The 17,276-nt window shown below is 42.3% G+C and overlaps 2 protein-coding genes across 9 annotated transcripts in view; one reads left to right on the top strand and one right to left on the bottom strand.

The window, feature by feature from the left end:
• Positions 1 to 4,121, top strand: part of PKD2 (polycystin 2, transient receptor potential cation channel) — a 31,710-nt gene extending 27,589 nt beyond the window's left edge. Inside the window, exon 15 of one of the 2 annotated variants that reach the window (XM_061583060.1) lies at positions 89 to 4,121. In XM_061583060.1, the coding sequence (XP_061439044.1) occupies positions 89 to 328 (240 nt within the window). In that variant the 3' untranslated portion in view covers positions 329 to 4,121. The remainder of the gene's footprint in view (positions 1 to 88) is intronic. The other variant, XM_061583059.1, reaches the window with a different exon arrangement.
• Positions 3,924 to 17,276, bottom strand: part of LOC133363741 (broad substrate specificity ATP-binding cassette transporter ABCG2-like) — a 71,097-nt gene continuing 57,744 nt past the window's right edge. For 5 of the 7 annotated variants that reach the window (XM_061583062.1, XM_061583063.1, XM_061583067.1 and 2 more), the window contains 6 exons: positions 16,428 to 16,517; positions 14,808 to 14,932; positions 13,410 to 13,564; positions 11,160 to 11,249; positions 6,498 to 6,592; positions 3,924 to 5,051 (listed from right to left, as the gene is read on the bottom strand). In XM_061583062.1, coding sequence (XP_061439046.1) covers positions 4,904 to 5,051; positions 6,498 to 6,592; positions 11,160 to 11,249; positions 13,410 to 13,564; positions 14,808 to 14,932; positions 16,428 to 16,517 — 703 coding nt within the window. In that variant the 3' untranslated portion in view covers positions 3,924 to 4,903. The remainder of the gene's footprint in view (positions 5,052 to 6,497; positions 6,593 to 11,159; positions 11,250 to 13,409; positions 13,565 to 14,807; positions 14,933 to 16,427; positions 16,518 to 17,276) is intronic. The other 2 variants (XM_061583064.1, XM_061583066.1) reach the window with 2 other exon arrangements.

Here is a 17,276-nt window from a genome sequence, read left to right as displayed (position 1 = left end):
TTCCTAATTTAAGAATGCATACACACTTCACTGCAGTGAAGTTTCTGGCAATCTTCTTATGATGAGACACTATGATATTTGTACCTAGGATGAAAGGTTGGGCCGTGATAACGAAATCCACAGGGATCAGATGGAGAGACTCGTACGAGAAGAACTGGAACGCTGGGAATCGGATGACACAGCATCCCAAGTGAGCCACAGATTGGGAACTCCAGTGGGGCTCAATGGCCAGTTGCGGGCTAGGAGTTCCCGCCCTTCTTCCTCGCAGTCCACTGAAGGCATTGATGGGGGAGGAGGTGGAAATGGTGGGAACAATGTCCATGTCTAGTCACTTTTTTCTTTTGCCTACAAAATTATGAGCATTTCCTGAAATTAGTGATTTGGCTAAATGACAGAAAACTGTGAGACATGAGGAGGTAGATTCAGCAAGAAGAGAAATAGCCTAGCTGTTGCTTTTTTACAAAAATAAGGAGACTATTATGTCCCTACTCAAGAAGCAATTTTTTAAACAAAAACTTGGGGTTGTGTCCAATGTAGCAATAAGGTAAATCACTTATTGGTATACTTATTGCACTAATGAAATATTTTGCACCAGGAGAATGTTGTTGTGCAAGAGAATGTATAAGCAAGTTGCTGGTAACTTCATTGCACAATAGATTGCCCAATTTGTTCTGCAATGAATTTCCACTAGTGCAACTGTTACGTTGGATTCTTCTGTCATGCGACATTAAAACTCACCTGTCTGCTAGCACAAGAGCCCTTGAAAATGATGGACACAGCTTTTGGACTGCATTCCACCCACTTACCAAGTCTACTGAAATGGCACAAATTTTTCTGCTTCATAGAAGAAATGAGAAAGCTAGTAAAAGTTCATCGTCAGCTCACTGACTAAGGCTGCAATCCTGTACACGCTTACCTGAGAGTCAGCACAACTGAACACAATGGAATTTACTTCCAAGTAAACATGCATGGGATTGAACGGTTAGTCATTGTTTTACATGGTTGCATGTAAATGCCACATATGATACATTGAGGCTTTCTTTCCCTGGACCCTGTGCTTCCTTCTTTCAAATATGTAGTTAGTCCTCTAGAGAAAAAAATACTAAATTATCAAGATTTAGTTTGCTACAAAAAGTATAAAATGTAAGTTTTCCAGTTTTATTGTGAATCTTATCTATGTATTCTTAAAGAGGACAGGATTCTGGAAATCCTGTATACTCTTAGTCTTTTAAAGAAAGCGTCGAAATCAAAGGATAAATAGTTGTCATCTCTGTTTTCAAGAGAAAAGGGTATTGTATTAATTTATCTTAACCTCTTGCCAAAAAAAGTAACCTCTGTATCCATTATTCATTACAGAGGTAAATGAAAGTCAATCGCACAATGTCCAGAATAATGTTGGGGGAGAAACATGCTTTTTTCCTTCTTTTTTTAAAGAGGAAGGGCACAGGAATTTCTGGTTATTCAAGCAAGCAGTAGCTCTCAAAGGGTGAGACAAGGGCAACTCCTCTCTGTTTTTTTCCACACAGTGTGTTTCCAGATGTGGGTGATTTTACAGCACCCAATTACTGCTGTTCTGCTTCAAGCTATAAGCAGCATAGCAACACTGTTTCCAGACATCTAGAATCCAAATGGCATTCCTGTAGCCAGATGGGCAGTGCTCATTTCCCCAACCCCAAATATTGGGGGGGGGAGGAGTCATCAGGACCATTGCATGAGGATGAAAGAGTTAACTACACCCTGCCCCCTCCAGGATTACCACTAATAATGTAATTGCCCCTGCATCTCATGTCTGCAATTTGGGGATGGGGAAAGAAACTGATATAAGGGCAATGTAACTTGGAAAGGGTAAGGTTAAAATGATAAAGGTTGATTCCTAGAGAGGAGGGATAACCATAGAGAAGGAAATAGCTGGAGGAATCTATGCAGGCCATAACCCACCAAAACAAAGATACTGAATAGCTACATGATGGGTCACCTACATCTGAGGAAATTGCCCAGAAGCTGCAGGAGGAAAACATGGGAGGAGGATGTTGTGCTCATGACATCATGCAGATGACCTGTAAAAAGTAAGTTAAGAAGTATGATTTCCAATGAAATCCCAGTGTGGAAGCAGCTTCTGTAGATGCCAGACTGTCAACCCTCTCCTTTCTGTGCAATAGTAGTGGTAATGTGCTCTCCTCTTTTGTTAGTTGATAATTAAAGGGACCATAAGAGGGACTTAGGGTTTTCTTTTTCCTGAAATGTTTTGTAAGAGAGTCCAATCCTGTGCCCGTTTATTCAAAAATGAGTGTCATTGAGTTCAGTGGAATTTAGGCTGCAGCCTTTATTGTGGTTAAGGAGGCATGAAAAGTTTTAACCTTAAGGTAGGAATATCCACCGTTGTGCCCTCCAGGACCATTGGCCATGCTGACTGGGGCTCACGGGTGGTGCATACATATTTGATAAGAGGCAGTTTGATGGAGTGTCTGGAGTGCTAGACTTGGCCCAGGAAGATCTTGGGTTCAGATCCCTGCCTAAGCTGTGAAACCTACAATGACCTGCCTCACCTTATTGTTATGAGGATAAAATGGATCATTCTCATGTATGCTACCCTCAGGTCTTTGGAGGGAATGTCGGACACAGCTTACATTTTTTGACTAATATCTCCATAGCAGTTTTAATATCAGCCTTTTTTATGTTCCCACCAACCTTGAGTCCTACATCTTGAGCAATTGGGGACCAAATAGAATTCTGAGGAGATACCTGGTCCTGCCTTCTATCACGGTGGATAATGGAAACTGTCCTGTAGCGAAAGAAGGCTATGAAAATGCCACTGCCGTATCATCCTGTGAAATTAAAGAGTTTCAAAAGAAATAGATTCCAGAGTGTAGTATTCACAGGAGAAAGCAAAAGAGCAGAGGGATTCTGGTCAAATATTTCTCAAAGATTGTGAAGGTTGTTTCAGTAAAAAAGCCCTAACAAGCAGAACATTCAATCTGCTTCACCCAACAATGAAATTGTCTAGTAAAGAAAACAACAAAAGGACAGTAGCCATGTTGGCCAGTTAGTAATATTGCCAGATGCAGCTTTACCACCAGCCAACTTTTTCTCTCTCTTCTTCCCTTCTCCCTGGTGTTTACCATCTAGCCTGGTTAAGAGTTCTGGAGAACTTGAAAGCTTGCACACTATTCTGTAACATTTTGGTTGGCCTAATAAAGGTATTGCACTAGTGGGGATTTACCAAAGAGAACAGTGACTTTCCTGAATAGTTTGTATTCTTAGGCACTGATTGTGGTTGGTTTGTGTTGTGGCTCATATTAGACATGAAGCAAAAACTGGAAAAGTTGGGTGGTGATGTAGTAAGAGCACTTGAAAGGGAGCAAATCAGAATACTTGAGATTTCTGAAAGATTTTATGCGGTTACTTTCCAAAAAAACCAACATGTGTGAGAGTATGACTTTTAGGGACACATTCGGTTGGTTCTATTCCTAGGGACTAGATGTGTTGAATAGGGTGCTTCAGTCCACGCTGGTTCTGCTCGACATGGCAGACAAGGATCAACATAATGGCTCCTACTGGGAGGAAGGGCAGGATGTAAATCTAATAAAATTTCCCACGGTGCTGAGGGTATCGGAGAGAAGTTTTTTGCCTTCCATGTTCTTGCTGCCAAGCTGCAGAGTGGGAAACTGCCATTGCGACATGCCTTGATGTGCTTGTGTTCCTAGTTGTATTGACAGCCAGCACAAGCATTCTCTTTCATTTGCAGCATGTTAATACAATATAAAGACCAAAATGTTTGCATCATAATCATGTTTATGTATTGCTTGTAACATGTTGTTACTTAATAACAAACTTCATCTTGAAGTGCTATAAGATTTCATGGGTTGTCCATGTGTATTGACAATGTACATACAATTAATGTATGACAGCTAAGATACCTGTTTTTGTATCCTTTTTATTTTTCACAATGTAAAGGTGTATGTTTTTGAATTACCACCCAGTTTTTAAGATAATGCATCATAGCAAAGATGTTTTAGAAAGCTGTTAATTAATTATACAAGTCTTCCATAGTGATCAATGATGTATTGGGTTAATAGTAATCACCTCCTCATCTAATAAAGATTTTGTATGGTTTACAGTAGTTTGTATGTAGTATTGGACATAGGGAAATGGGCTTTGCTTCAATTTAGGGCCACAGGCCTTTTGTGGGATGTGAGAACAGATAGTTTCTTGACCCTGTTTTTGAAGTTCAACTTAATTCATGGATCTTGAACTAAAGCAAATGTTTTTCTACATAACAAATTAAAACTATATCCCGCCATGTGAGCTCCCACCTCTGGTCTCACATCATATGACTGAGTCACATTGACCACCTCAAGCTGTGGTCCTTGTTTGGAAGGACAAGTGCAAATGAGACCTGACATTGTAGACAATTTATTTATTGTTATATGTAGCTGGCACTGGTGAGGGAGGGCACAAGCCAGATAAGGACCATTGAGGAGGGGGCTTTGTCATACCTGTGGTCCCAGTCAGAGCCCTCAGTATTCACTAATCGGAGGAAAGTTCCAATTGACATAACCGATCATTTTACTCCCATTGCAAATGGCAGGCATGAGGGAAACCTATTTCAGTTGGGACTGTAGTGGGGCAACAGGTTATAGCCCCATGCCACAGGCCTAGTTTGGCTCAAACTCCCCCTAGTGCTGGCTTTTTAAAAAAAATAACCAATTGAGGGCTAAAGATGTGAACAATGTAATGTCTAGTTTGGTCCTTGGCTTGAATATAGTAGCTTTGAGGAAAACACACTGCAATTAAAAAAGAGAGAGAAATGATCATGGATCAATCGGCTGTATAATTTACACACATTACATGCCTACCATAAAAGTCCAAGGTAGTGTTGAGTAGGGGTGTTTGCTCTACTCACTTAAGTATATTTTTTTAGAAATCTCAATTTCAGGTATGCAATTGTGAGGAAAATGATTGTCATGCATGTAAGTGCCACGTAATTCTTGAGCATGCCCCAAAAAGTGAAGTTGATGCCTTGAATCTTCAGATATTGTTCTCCAGTGCATCTAGCAAACACAGGTTAAAAGTTAGTCAACATTTTACTAGAAATGTACCATCCCCAATTTTACCTTTTTTTTCTTGTTTTGCTCTTTGTTCCTTAGAAGTCAAATGAATAACAATTAAAGATGGAATATATGGAAGACACTGCCCCCACCCCTCCCTGCTCTACCCTAAAACTAGTGCAAAGGATAAGACTAGCCTTCCTCTTCACCCCACTCCACTGCTAGGACCATAACTGTGGCCACATCACCCTTCACCTTTGGTCTTTTATAGATAATGGGTTGTATCCAGCTGTGCCCTTTCTGTTCACAGAAGGCTATTTCCATGGATGGAAAGGGAACAGAGGCAATTTCTGCTAAATTCCTTTCTCCTGCAGCTCCTTGCACCAACTCTGCCGTGCTGTTCCAAAGGGTCCCTCTACCTGGTTACCAGTTGCTGGAAACCGCAGCAGGGGAAAGTGCTGTTGTGCTTGGGTCCTGCTTGCAGGCTTCCTAAAGGCATCTGGTTGGCCAATGTAAGAACATGATGCTGGACTAGATGGGTCATTGGCCTGATCCAGCAGGGCTCTCCTTACATTCATAACTGAGGTGGCTGCAGAGGGAAGCAGCAACAAGTTCACAAGCCTCCACTGGATCGAAGAGCCTTCTGTGAGCAGAGGGACAGAACTGTATGCAACCCAGTTTATAAACCCACTTCATTCTTGGCACTATAGTTGCTGTATTTCAGCTCACTGCTAGTATTGTGCTCTCCTGTAATTGGAGGTGGACTGGGGGAAGAACACAACTAGGAGGTGGTGTTTTGTAAAAAGGCATAGTAATGTGTACACCACCACTGGAGAAAGGAGCACAGTCTTCAAAGAATAAAATACATTTTTTAAAAAAGGTTTATGAAGTTGGAGGGGGTGCAAGAGAGCAATTGCCTTGTTGGTATTTGTCACTTTCTGTAAAGGGCAAAATACGGACTCTCATTCAGGAGTACCAGAAATGGAATGGGGCGGGTGGGGAGGATATGCTTATCCTCTGTTTAGCTGCTGATCCTGGTCACTATGTTGTGCTTCCACTGTCAGAGGCTATATGCTTCTGAATACCAGTTTCTGCAGGAGGGGAGAGTGCTGTTGCGCTCAGGTCCTACTTGCAAGCTTTCCACAGGTATCTGGTTGGCCACTGTGAGAACAGGATGCTGGACTAGATAGGCCATTGGCCTAATCCAGCAGCCTCTTCTTAAGTTCTTGTTTTTGTAAAAAGCCACACAGTCATAACCACAGGTAAGACACAGTTTTATCACTGGTCACAAGTGATCATTGTAATTACCTTTATATCAACGCACATAGGAAAATGTTAATGAAGGGGCAAGAGATCAGCCACAAAGAACAGCTAAATAAGTTAAATAAACTCAGGTATTTTCTTTTTAGCTTACTACATAGTGCAACAGTTTACAGTATAAGTACTTACATTCTAAATGGACTAGGGGCGATGCATGTTATGTTGACCTCTCTAGTGTCTTCCTTGCAAAACTTGAGCCCAATAAATTCATTGATTTGCAAAGCCTTTGAAGGAAAACAACTTAATTACTTGATTATATCTGCAGGTATTATCTGAGAAAAAGGTTTCAATTTTGTCATACCTATGGGAAAGGGCAAAATGACATGAACATTGCAGTTTTGTAAACAATACAAACACATTTTATTTTATTATCAGTCTCTAGGATTAGAGGAGATCCACAATCACAACTGGGATTTCTGTTTGGCTGTCCACATTAAGGGCAAGTGGAGGAACTGCACTAACTTAAGTATTGTTTTCAGTCTCGCCATGTAGCTGGGGGGAGAGAAAAACCAATGTCTGAGCAGCCTTGGTGGCTATCAAGTACTTATTTTGCCACAAGACAGATACCAAGAGCAAGAGTTTTAGACGGGTCGCCAACTTTTTTGGACAAAAGAGTACATTTCAAATTTTGAGATAGTGCTGGGGGAACTAGTCACAAAATGGCTGCCATGGGAACATGGAATAACACAAAATTAGAAAGCAGTCATGGTGCAGCTTTCCCCATAATTGTGTTTCCATACTAGAAAAGGCTTGACTTGTTGAATTTCTGTCTGCCATACCACTATTAAAGGCACAAGAATACTTCTTCCTCAGTGCCAACCCTAAAGCAAAGCCCAGGCTGCTGTCCTGTACTCACCTAGCTGGAAGCAAGCCCCATAAACACAAAGAGACATACTTCTGAGTAGACATGTATACCACTGTACCCTGTTAACTCTACACTGAATTCTTATTGAATCCTGACATGCCTTAGCCTCTTTTGTAAAGTTTTCACATTTGCCTTTGGGGGGGAGAGAGATTCTTTAACATTCACCCACACTTGTTATGTAGTAGTATTTGCAGAAAATAACTTATAGGCACTATCTGATCTCAGGTGAACTGCGCACAGGAAAGATGCATCCTGGTTGCTAGGTGAAAAGGAAAGGCAAACTATGGAGATTCCAAGGTCCAGGAAAAAAAAGACACAAGCAAGAAAAGTGCACTAAAAGGGAGGAGGAAAGATCAGCTCTTTAGGACCCCAGGAAGTACTATGTCCTGGTGTGTCCAAACAACCCATTTATCGATCATAGCTCTGACTTCACTCATTGGCTAATAACACTAGCAATCAGGAGCAGCCAGGCTGCCTCATGTCACATAAATTGCTTAGAAGGGTACCTGCACATTTTGCTACATAACTTACTTTCTAGGAGTGCTAGAGACTTACTTTTTTTTTTAAAGTAAGATTCTAGGCTACCTGTCAGAGGCACCATGGAAGGCTTTTGCAGGCGCCATGGAGCCCACGGGCAATGGTTTGGTGATCCCTGGTTTAAGAATACAACTGGAAAATGTTGTATAATTCATCTTCCAATTCAAGCATAGTGAAAGTCCATCACCTTTGGAAGAGAAAATCCTGTTTGACTTAACGTTTTATACGCACATGGATATTCCCTCAGCCAACTTTGGTGCCTGACAGGTATGTTATAGTTACATTTTTAACATCACCACTACCACCACCAACAGTGTAACAGCCCTAGGTACTCTTAATTTACAGCCCTGATGCAAAAAAACAACTGGCCTGGACCTTTGGAAAAAATATTTGATTCTAGTAATGTGAACCACCAATACATAGGACACAATTAATGCACCACTTTGCAGACCAATACATAGGACACAATTAATGCACCACTTTGCAGTTCACAGCATAAACCACTGAGTGTTAGTGTTAGATAACAAGGACTACTTTATGATTTTTCGAACTGAGAAGTCCTGAACTTTCTTAGAAGCTTTTCCAAGAATTCTCAGTGGAAAAAATTGCAGACAAGCTGCCATGAGAGAGTTTCCCCACCACTTTAAAGTTTGCATTGCACAAAATTGGGTATTATTATTATTTATTGAATTTATATCCCACACTTACTCCTGAAAATATGTTATAGGACACACTGTTGGCTTACATGCAAGAGCAGCGAGGCCCTATAAGCCTGGCCAGCAGCTTGTATGACCAAGTGGACACTGTAGAACTTCTGAGAGTCCTCTGCAATGTGCAAAGGTTCCACAGCAGATGTGCAGGATTCCTTGGCAGACAGGTTGATAGCATTCCCACCCTCCAAACAACAGTGTCAGGCAGCTAGATAAAGCAACCTGTGACAGGCAGCACAATGAGTGGAAGATAGATGAAGGCATAATTGGTGTCTGAATGGTGCACAAGATTTTAAAAGTGTTGTCCCTAGCAGGAGATATGTAATTTGGACTCAACAAAATGTCTTGGTCAGCACTGAAAATCTTGAATTTTTGAAAATTTGAAGAATTTTGAAGAAAATATGAAGGAATTTGAAGAAAATTTGAAGAATTTTGAAAGCTGCTCATGATTGTAGATTAATTGGAAATATAAAGGAATTATGGTGTAAGAAAATAGTTCCACAATATAGGCAGAAACTACTTTTAGGGCTCATCTACACAGTGGTTTAGTGTGTGTCTGATGCTACTTGCATCCCCTTTTAATTTGCATGGTTCACATGACGTTACTGGCAAACAGAAGCTATCATGCAGTTTTCCCCCTGTAAATCCATACCAACCCAATCCGCTGTTAATACGAAAAGGTTAGAACAATACGGCTCCACTCTGCTCCACATTTCTTTGCAGACAGTTTGCTTTGAAGCTTTTTAGTGGGCTGGTGAAGCGTCACTTTCAGCTGTTCTCCTTTCTCCGCCCACTAACTCTCCCATGAATTCCATTTTGTTTCCAGAGGTTTATCTAGCAACTTCTGACTGCTCAGTCCTCCCCACTTCACAGTTTGCTGCAGCCCTCCCTTCTTTCCTTTCTCCCCGAGAAAACTTTCTTCACTCCTTTTGTTTCCTAAAAAATCTAAAGTGGATTTTTTAAAAAAAAGTTGCCTCAAAAATATCAATATCAATATTTTCAGGAAAATACCAATATTGATATATTCAGAAAATATCAATATTGGTACAGTACAGATATTTTCAGAAAATATCAATATTGGTATTCTATTCATTTTTTAATCGATACTATGTTGATTTGTTTTTCCAGTGGGGAAAAATTAATTCTGAAAAAGCAAGAGGCAGCAGAGAAGGGGGGGCAGATGACCCCACTTGTTTTCAACCGCCAAACTTTAGGAAGCGGGGGGGGGCAGGAGGGAGTGGAAATACTGCTCAGGTCAAAAATATTTGCACATGCCCAGTAACTGAGCAACCAGAGGGAGCAAAAATGTAAAATTAGAGGGTGAGGCCACAAGGAAACAGCAACACAAATCCTTCCCAGAGGAAAGCCTACTTGTGTGTATAGAAAACAATGGACTTGAAGCTACCATTGAGCACAAAGTGTGGATCTTGCAAATCTATTACAATGGTAAAAGCTTGTGTATTTGCTATGAAGGAATGCTCCCATGTGGGTAAGCCCTAAGTCACAGGAACATGTGACACTGTGCAGTTATCTCTGGCAACCTGTGAACAGTGACGATGCTTTCTCCAGATGTCAATTCCAACTGTATAAATGTTAAAAGATCATATTAAAGAGAGATTCCTGACTCGCACATTACCTGATGCATCTCTTTCCTCCATCACACAAAGACCTCATGAATAGGCAGGCACTCTGCTCATTCCTGATCATGTGGGGTGTCCAATTCACATTAATCACTCTCCCCCCTCAGAAAAAGGGGGGGGAGATTGTGTGGGTGCCCAATTTGTACAGTTAGTCATCAGTGTCCAGGTTCTGCAATGTTGTAAATCAGAAAAGGGGCAGGCCTGCGCCTCTATCATGAAAAAAGGAGCACTATATGAAAAGAGGAGCACTAGTCATGTATGAAATGAGACAGAACAGAGGCAGCCCCACACAAAACCAGGTATACAGAGCCATCATTCAGACACTTGGTTGATAAAACTGCAAGGGACTCTAATATTTGTCCAAGAGGAGACTTCCCTCAAGGTACAACAACGCCATCATTGCTAAAGCCCGCATGCTAGGGTCCCAATCTGAATCAGGCCCCTGTGCTGACAATTTGTTTTTTTAAAAAACTGCATTTAAAGGCACCACTACTTAAGCGAATGTAATATGTAATTTAGCCCTCAATTTTATTTTTTAAAACCTGCCTACCCCTCTTTTAAAGGCTAACAGACAAGCACTTTTTTTTTATTAAACACACGCATATCTGGTTTAGAGATCCTATCATATTATGTTGTATATAAACCGCTTCAAGGTTTTGATGATGGCTACTAGCCATAATGTCTATGCTCTGCCTCAATAGCTGGAGGCTGTATGCTACCGAATACCAGTTGCTGGAAACCTCAGGAGGGGAGAGTGCTCTTGCACTCAGGCCATGCTTGCAGGCTTCCCATGATCATCTGGTTGGCCACTGTGAGGACAGGATGCTGGACTAGATGGGCCACTGGCCTCATCCAGCAGAGTCTTTTATGAGTGAGCAGTATATAAATCCTGTTAAATAAAATAAACATTGATAAAGAAGACAGCATTCACTGGCCAGTTATATGAACTTGCAGCCAGAGGCATGTTTGGTGGTGAGTTCTAAACTTACTACTTTCAGACCTATTTCTAAAGAAAGAAAGGAAAAACCTTAAGACTTACATTCAGGCCATAGCGAGGGATACTGAAGTACTTGAGCCACAGCAACCAAGGTGAAATGGTTGTTAGATTTACCAACAAGCCAGAGAAAACCTGCAGATAATTTTAAAAAGACAGGGGAAAGTAGAACTGTTACAGAAAATTTCATTCAGGGCTCTTAAAGAATTTTACAGTCATCTGCTGGAGGGCCAATGAGAGAGAATCCCAAGCATGGAACAATGCATGTAGGTGGGGAAGGGCACAGGGAAGTGGGATCACCCAAGTATATTTACTCTACAGCAGTGGCTCCCAAACATTTACCCCCATGGACCACTTGAAAATTGCTCCAGGTCTTGGCTGACCACTTAACCATTTTTCTGCCTGTTGCAGCAATTATAGTACACTGTGCTAGATATTGTATGATTTTTTAAGATCAAGATTAAATGTCCTGATTCTAGCCTCCCATTAACTTTGCTGCTAATCCCCTCCACCCCTTCCAAATGCCTCCTTCCCCCATCACTTCCGGCCTGTCCCCTCTCACCTTCCATGTAGACTGCTGGGTACTAAGAACAATGGAGCAGCCGCTGTGCCCACTGCTCTTCCTAGTCCTGCCGTGAACCACGTGAATGAAGCTCACGGACCACTGGTGGTCCACGGATCACAATTTGGGAACCCTTGCTCTATAGCAGATTAGTAATATGCCAAAGAGAATACAAGGTCATCTTATTAAAAGCAAGGATAATGTCAGTTATGTAGTATGTGCGGATGCATTATGTGTGGTGTAGTGATTCCAGTGCTCTGTTAGGACATGGAAGACCAGGGTACACATTTTGATGTTTGCCACCGTGGGCTGCTTTGGGAAGAAGGGCAGGATACAAATTTAATAAATAAATACAAAAATAAATAAATCCCACTCAGTCATGACCTTGAGCCATAGTCTCTCAACCTTGCCTACCTCACAGGCTTTTTGTAAGGATAAAAATAGGGGGAGGAACCATGTATGCCACCAGGGCCGGCACCAGGCATGACTGGGCCCCTGGGTGCCAGCCTGCCCTGGGACCCCCACTCCCAGCCCCCCCAGACCGTGCGGGACCACTCCACCTCCCTCTTCTCTCTTTCTGTGAATTCCCTGCGTGCTGGGCAAGCAGGCCGCTGCCATCAACCAAGATGGCGGCAGAGGCTTCTCTAAGGAGCTGATACTCCCACTGCCATCTTTGTTGATGGCATGCTACGCTGCATGCACGCACATGCCTGCCAGCAATCAAGATGGCGGTAGGGGCATTAGCCCTTCAGAGAAGCCTCTGCTGCCATCTTGGTTGATGGCAGGTGCACGCAGAGCGCGCAAGGCATTCACAAAAAGGAAGAAGAGGTAGGTGGACAGGGCAGGCACCACGGGCCTGCACACTCTATGGGGGGGCTGGGAGCTCCGTCTGTACAATCTGTGGCAGGGTTGGGAGTTGACCCTGCCGAGGATCGCAGAAGGGGAGTGCTACCCCCCCTGCAAGGAGGAGCTCTTCAGGGGCCACTCTGGGCCACAGGGGCCCTTGGCCAGGGCCCAACCTGGCTGCCCTTTGGCTCCGGCCCTGTATGTCACCTTGAGATCCTTAGAGGAAAAGTGTAATAGACATGTAATTTAAACATTACTGGTTGCTTGACTGATTACTCTGATATTTTGTGTTAATTGAGTTACTTTCTGTTTGCTGTTAGCCGCTTTTGGCTTCCCTCAGGAAGGACTGGACTGCCTTCAAGTCGATTCCGACTTATGGTGACCCTATGAATAGGGTTTTCATGGTAAGTGGTATTCAGTGGTGGTTTATCATTGCCTTCCTCTGTTTCTGTTTGCTGTTAGCCGCTTTTGGCTTCCCTCAGGAAGGACAAGCAAGATATAAGCAATACACTAAATGAACATGAAATGTAATCATGAGGGATAGCATGTGTGTGGAGGGACAGAATGTATACCACAAGTATGCAAAGTGTCAGGGTGGGTCATATCTATCTTAAGGGTAGGGCTTTACTTTCCCCCCTCATGGGAATGAACAGCAATCATTCATTTCTTATGGGAAAAAGTAAAGACTCTCAGACAGAGCACCACTATTGGGCATCACTGGTGCTCACAGCCATTGAAAATCAAGCCTGCACCCATGTGCATTATCCCATTGATGTAATGGGACGGTGGATGTAATGTTACAAGCTGGCTTTTTTTATATATTATAGTTACATGTAACAATGTATTTTTAAAATAAAAAATAGAGGAAAAAATCATCTAGAACTCACAATCATAAAAACAAAGCAAATATTTATGAGGAGATTTGCAACTGATGTGACATCTTGTCCTGTTGCTACTGCCAGAGCCATAGAACTGGCTGTGTAGGCAACTAATATAACAGTAATCATCATGATAAAGAAGGCTGCTACAGTTGGCTTGAAACCTGAAATAAATTGAAAATATGAATATGCATACATACTCAACATCTTTCCACAGGAGGCTTTTTGATGTGCAACATTTTAAACATAATGCAGGTTTTCAGCCTTAATATCATAGCTGGATTTTATTTCCAAGTAAAGAGTACCATTGACTATGATGCCTTTTGTCCTTACATGTAAATGGAACACAGAATGCAGTGTTCTGTGCTCTTGTTATTTGAAAGGCCAAATCAGTTGCTGAAGTTAGCAAAGAATTTGCCTTTTTCACAGCAGCCATGCTTTTGGTCAATGTTTTCATCAAGCTCCCCATCACAACCCCTAGATCCCTTTCCTAGTCCGTCACTGCCAGCTCAGAACCCATCAGTGTATATGTGACATTAGGATTTTTTACCCAATGTGCATTACTTTGCACTTGCTTAACAACTGCATTTACCATTTGAATGTCCATTCCCCTAGAAGGAGAGATCCTTTTGGCACTTTTTGCTATCCCTTTTAGCTTTGACCATTCGAATCTGGGGGTGGTGGGGTCTTAATGAAATCCACAACCTCTGACTCTGGCCAGTTTAGTCAAAGGACACCCCAAATAGCTTTCTAAAAACTGTAGATGAAGGGGGCTCCCGAAGTACAGGAGAGAGGAGTCTCTCTCTCTCTCTCCCCCTCCCCATTCAAGCACTGGGTGTGTTTATATTATCTACTACAGGGATGTTTTGGAATACAATCCCCAGCATCCCCAGGCAGCCTGGCCAATGGTTAGGATGAGTCATTATGTGAGTTGCAATCCATAACATCTAGAGGGCACCAGGTTGGCTATCCCAAGAGACCTACTAATTTAGAACTATTCTATCATATACTTCACATCAAATGAGAGACTGGGCAAAGGGGCAAAAGAGAAGAAAAACAATCACCATATTTCCAGAGGAGTATCTGCATTAGTCTGCTGCAGCAAAAACAACAAATACTCCTGTGGCATCTTAAAGACTAACACATTTTACTATCTCATAAGCTTTTGATATTCCCCAGTTGCAGATATATAGATATGTATGGCTGTAAGTATGCATGGAGCGGGGGAGGTGTAAGCAGTGAGGTCAGAGGGAAATGACAACTCAGAAACATCTAGAATGCATGCAAAGGAAGCATAATTGCCCTTTACAACAGCAGTGACGGAATAAATCAATTAACTTAGTGACATCTATCTATCTAATATCCATATTACAGGAAAAGGATACGTGGCTTTGGTGATATACTTGCCTATTGTGAAATAATTTAAAGAGGTGAGGATGATGCCTGGTAAAGTCCTCATGGGCACCATATCTGCTATTATCTTTGAGAAGAAATATGCAGACACTCTATAGTAGCCACTTATATATTCATGTCTACAATACAAAATAAACACATACATTCAAGACTTACACAACTAGTGAATGGATTTATAAATGGCAGTAGTTTTCAAACTAGTACCAGATTCCTCAGAAGCTTATTTTATTTATTTAGAATTCTTGTATCCTGCTTTAAAGCCCAGACGAGAGGCTATCAAAGCTGCTTGCAAAAGATTTGCACAGTACAATCACTTTCAACTGTAGCAGCAGCAACAGAAACAATATCGTGTCCATCTGGTGCCAGGATCGTTCAACAAAGAAAGGGAATAAAAACCCAAATCTAGCAGTGGGTACTGGGGACCTTATGCACCCAGCACAGCCCTAATTCAACTACAGGCAACAGCATTGGTCCCATGTTGGAATGGACAGGGGAGGGAATTCAGATGCACACACCCTTCTTCTCCCAAACAGAGTTGTATATCTGAAATTCCAGATGCTGGGGGGGGCTCTTCACTCTGGAGAAGCTTCCACTTCCATACCTGGATGGAAGATTCTCATGTAGCTGTCCATAGCTCAGTAAAGGCAAGTGGAAATACATGAGTTAGGTTCCCTCATCAGGGTCTGGAGCCCAAAAGCAGCAGTAACAAAATGACCTAAAGAAATACCTTTCAGGTCCGCATGAGATAGATTTTATTGGCAAATAATTGCCCATGAGGTAGCTAGCATTCAGCTGGTGAGCTAGCATGCACTAAAATGGAATACTGACCCAACATTTATTGTTCACCTCTTCCTTCGGAGCCCAAACTGATGATTTAGAGCAGGGATGGAGAACCTCAGGCCCAAGGCTAAATGTGGGCTGCTTAATCTGGCCCCTGGAACAGGACACATCCACTCTTCCTAGGCCACACCCCTCATAAGCCCTGCCTGGCAACAGAGTGATTTTGCCTAGCTGGAATGTGTCCTCATTGAACTCTGTTAATGCTTCTTGCTTATCTGGATAGAAATTAGAGAGCAATGTGCTGAGTGGATGTAGACGCTAGCCTACTGTACAAAGGTAAACAGCTACATTTGGTATTCTGACCACTTCTACCTCTGGCTCCATCCACCACTGACATGTGGCCCTTGGACAGCTGCCCAAAAGGGAATGTGGCCCTTACACTGAAAGAGGTTTTGCACCCCTGCTCTAAGAGAATTCATTTTTCCTAAACCCTGAATTCTTACAGACAGACTACTGTTCAGCTAACTAATTCAGACTGAGCTCTCTCTCTCTCAGCCAGGACAGCTTTGTCATCTGAATCTTCTTGCCAAATGACAAGGAAGCTTTTATCACAACTGGGTGCTGATGAGTAATACAGTGTTGTGTGCATGGACTCTGAAGCGCTGCCCTGGGCTCCTTCTTGGAGGAAGGGTGGGATATAAATTTAATAAATAAATAATAAACAAATAGAGCTGACAGATAATTACTCAACCAAAGGACAGGTAAATGAATAAGCCCACTAACAGAAGACTAAGCTTGGTAGCTTGGTTTCCCATCACACATAGATTTACCTACATAAATATCCTTTTTTCTGTGATAAAAAGTTCAACAGTCGTAATACTATTCAAGACCTGATTGGTCGTCAGGAAGAACAAAGCGCCAACTCTACAAGGAAACCCAAGAATATCAGAATTAGAGACACCATAGGATAAACCTTTAGCACTAATGAAACATGAGTATGGTGGAATCACATTATAAGAAGATAAAAGTTAGCAGAAGCAAGTGAACCGCCCAGTGCAAACAAAGAGCACAATTCATTGGGACATTTTTCTGTTCAACTCTATTGTTACAAGTGCTCGGCTAACCCCATTTTGGTTCAAATGGAATCAAGGGGGTGCAAGGCCCTGGTGCATTCTAGACTATAATTCCCACTCCACACCCCCTGTTGCCTTACTTGCTATGCATTCCTGAGGTACTGTGAAAGGGACAGCACAAGGCCATCCTGTGAGCAACAAAAATAACCAAGAGAAACTGACATAAATGTTATCTTCTTCCTTGGCAGACTTCCCTCAAGCCTAGCAGAACTATCCCATTATTCAAAGCAAGTATTAGAAAGTAGCCTGAGTTTCTCAGGGTCAGCAAGAAACATGCATGAGCGCACACACCCACACCAAATCACCTCATACCCAGACCCCTCCTTTTTCAGGGGAGTCGGAAGAGAAAAAGTATCTTTAAAAAGCAAGGGTTGAGATCCAACATGGGACTGCAGGGACAAAACAGGCAGGAATTCTGTGTCTCGGCACAAGACTTGAGGCAAACAGATTTCTTCCTGCTTTGGGGCCAGAGCTCCTTCACATCACTTCAGCTGTATGCCACTGCCCACTCCTGGGCCTAGGATAGGTAATCTCTCCTAGCTGTCACTCC

The sequence above is a fragment of the Rhineura floridana genome, chromosome 9, assembly GCF_030035675.1.
Source record: "Rhineura floridana isolate rRhiFlo1 chromosome 9, rRhiFlo1.hap2, whole genome shotgun sequence".
Classification (NCBI taxonomy): Eukaryota; Metazoa; Chordata; class Lepidosauria; order Squamata; family Rhineuridae; genus Rhineura; species Rhineura floridana.
Note: the sequence above shows the minus strand (reverse complement) of the source record. Positions and strands in the feature narration are given on the sequence as shown.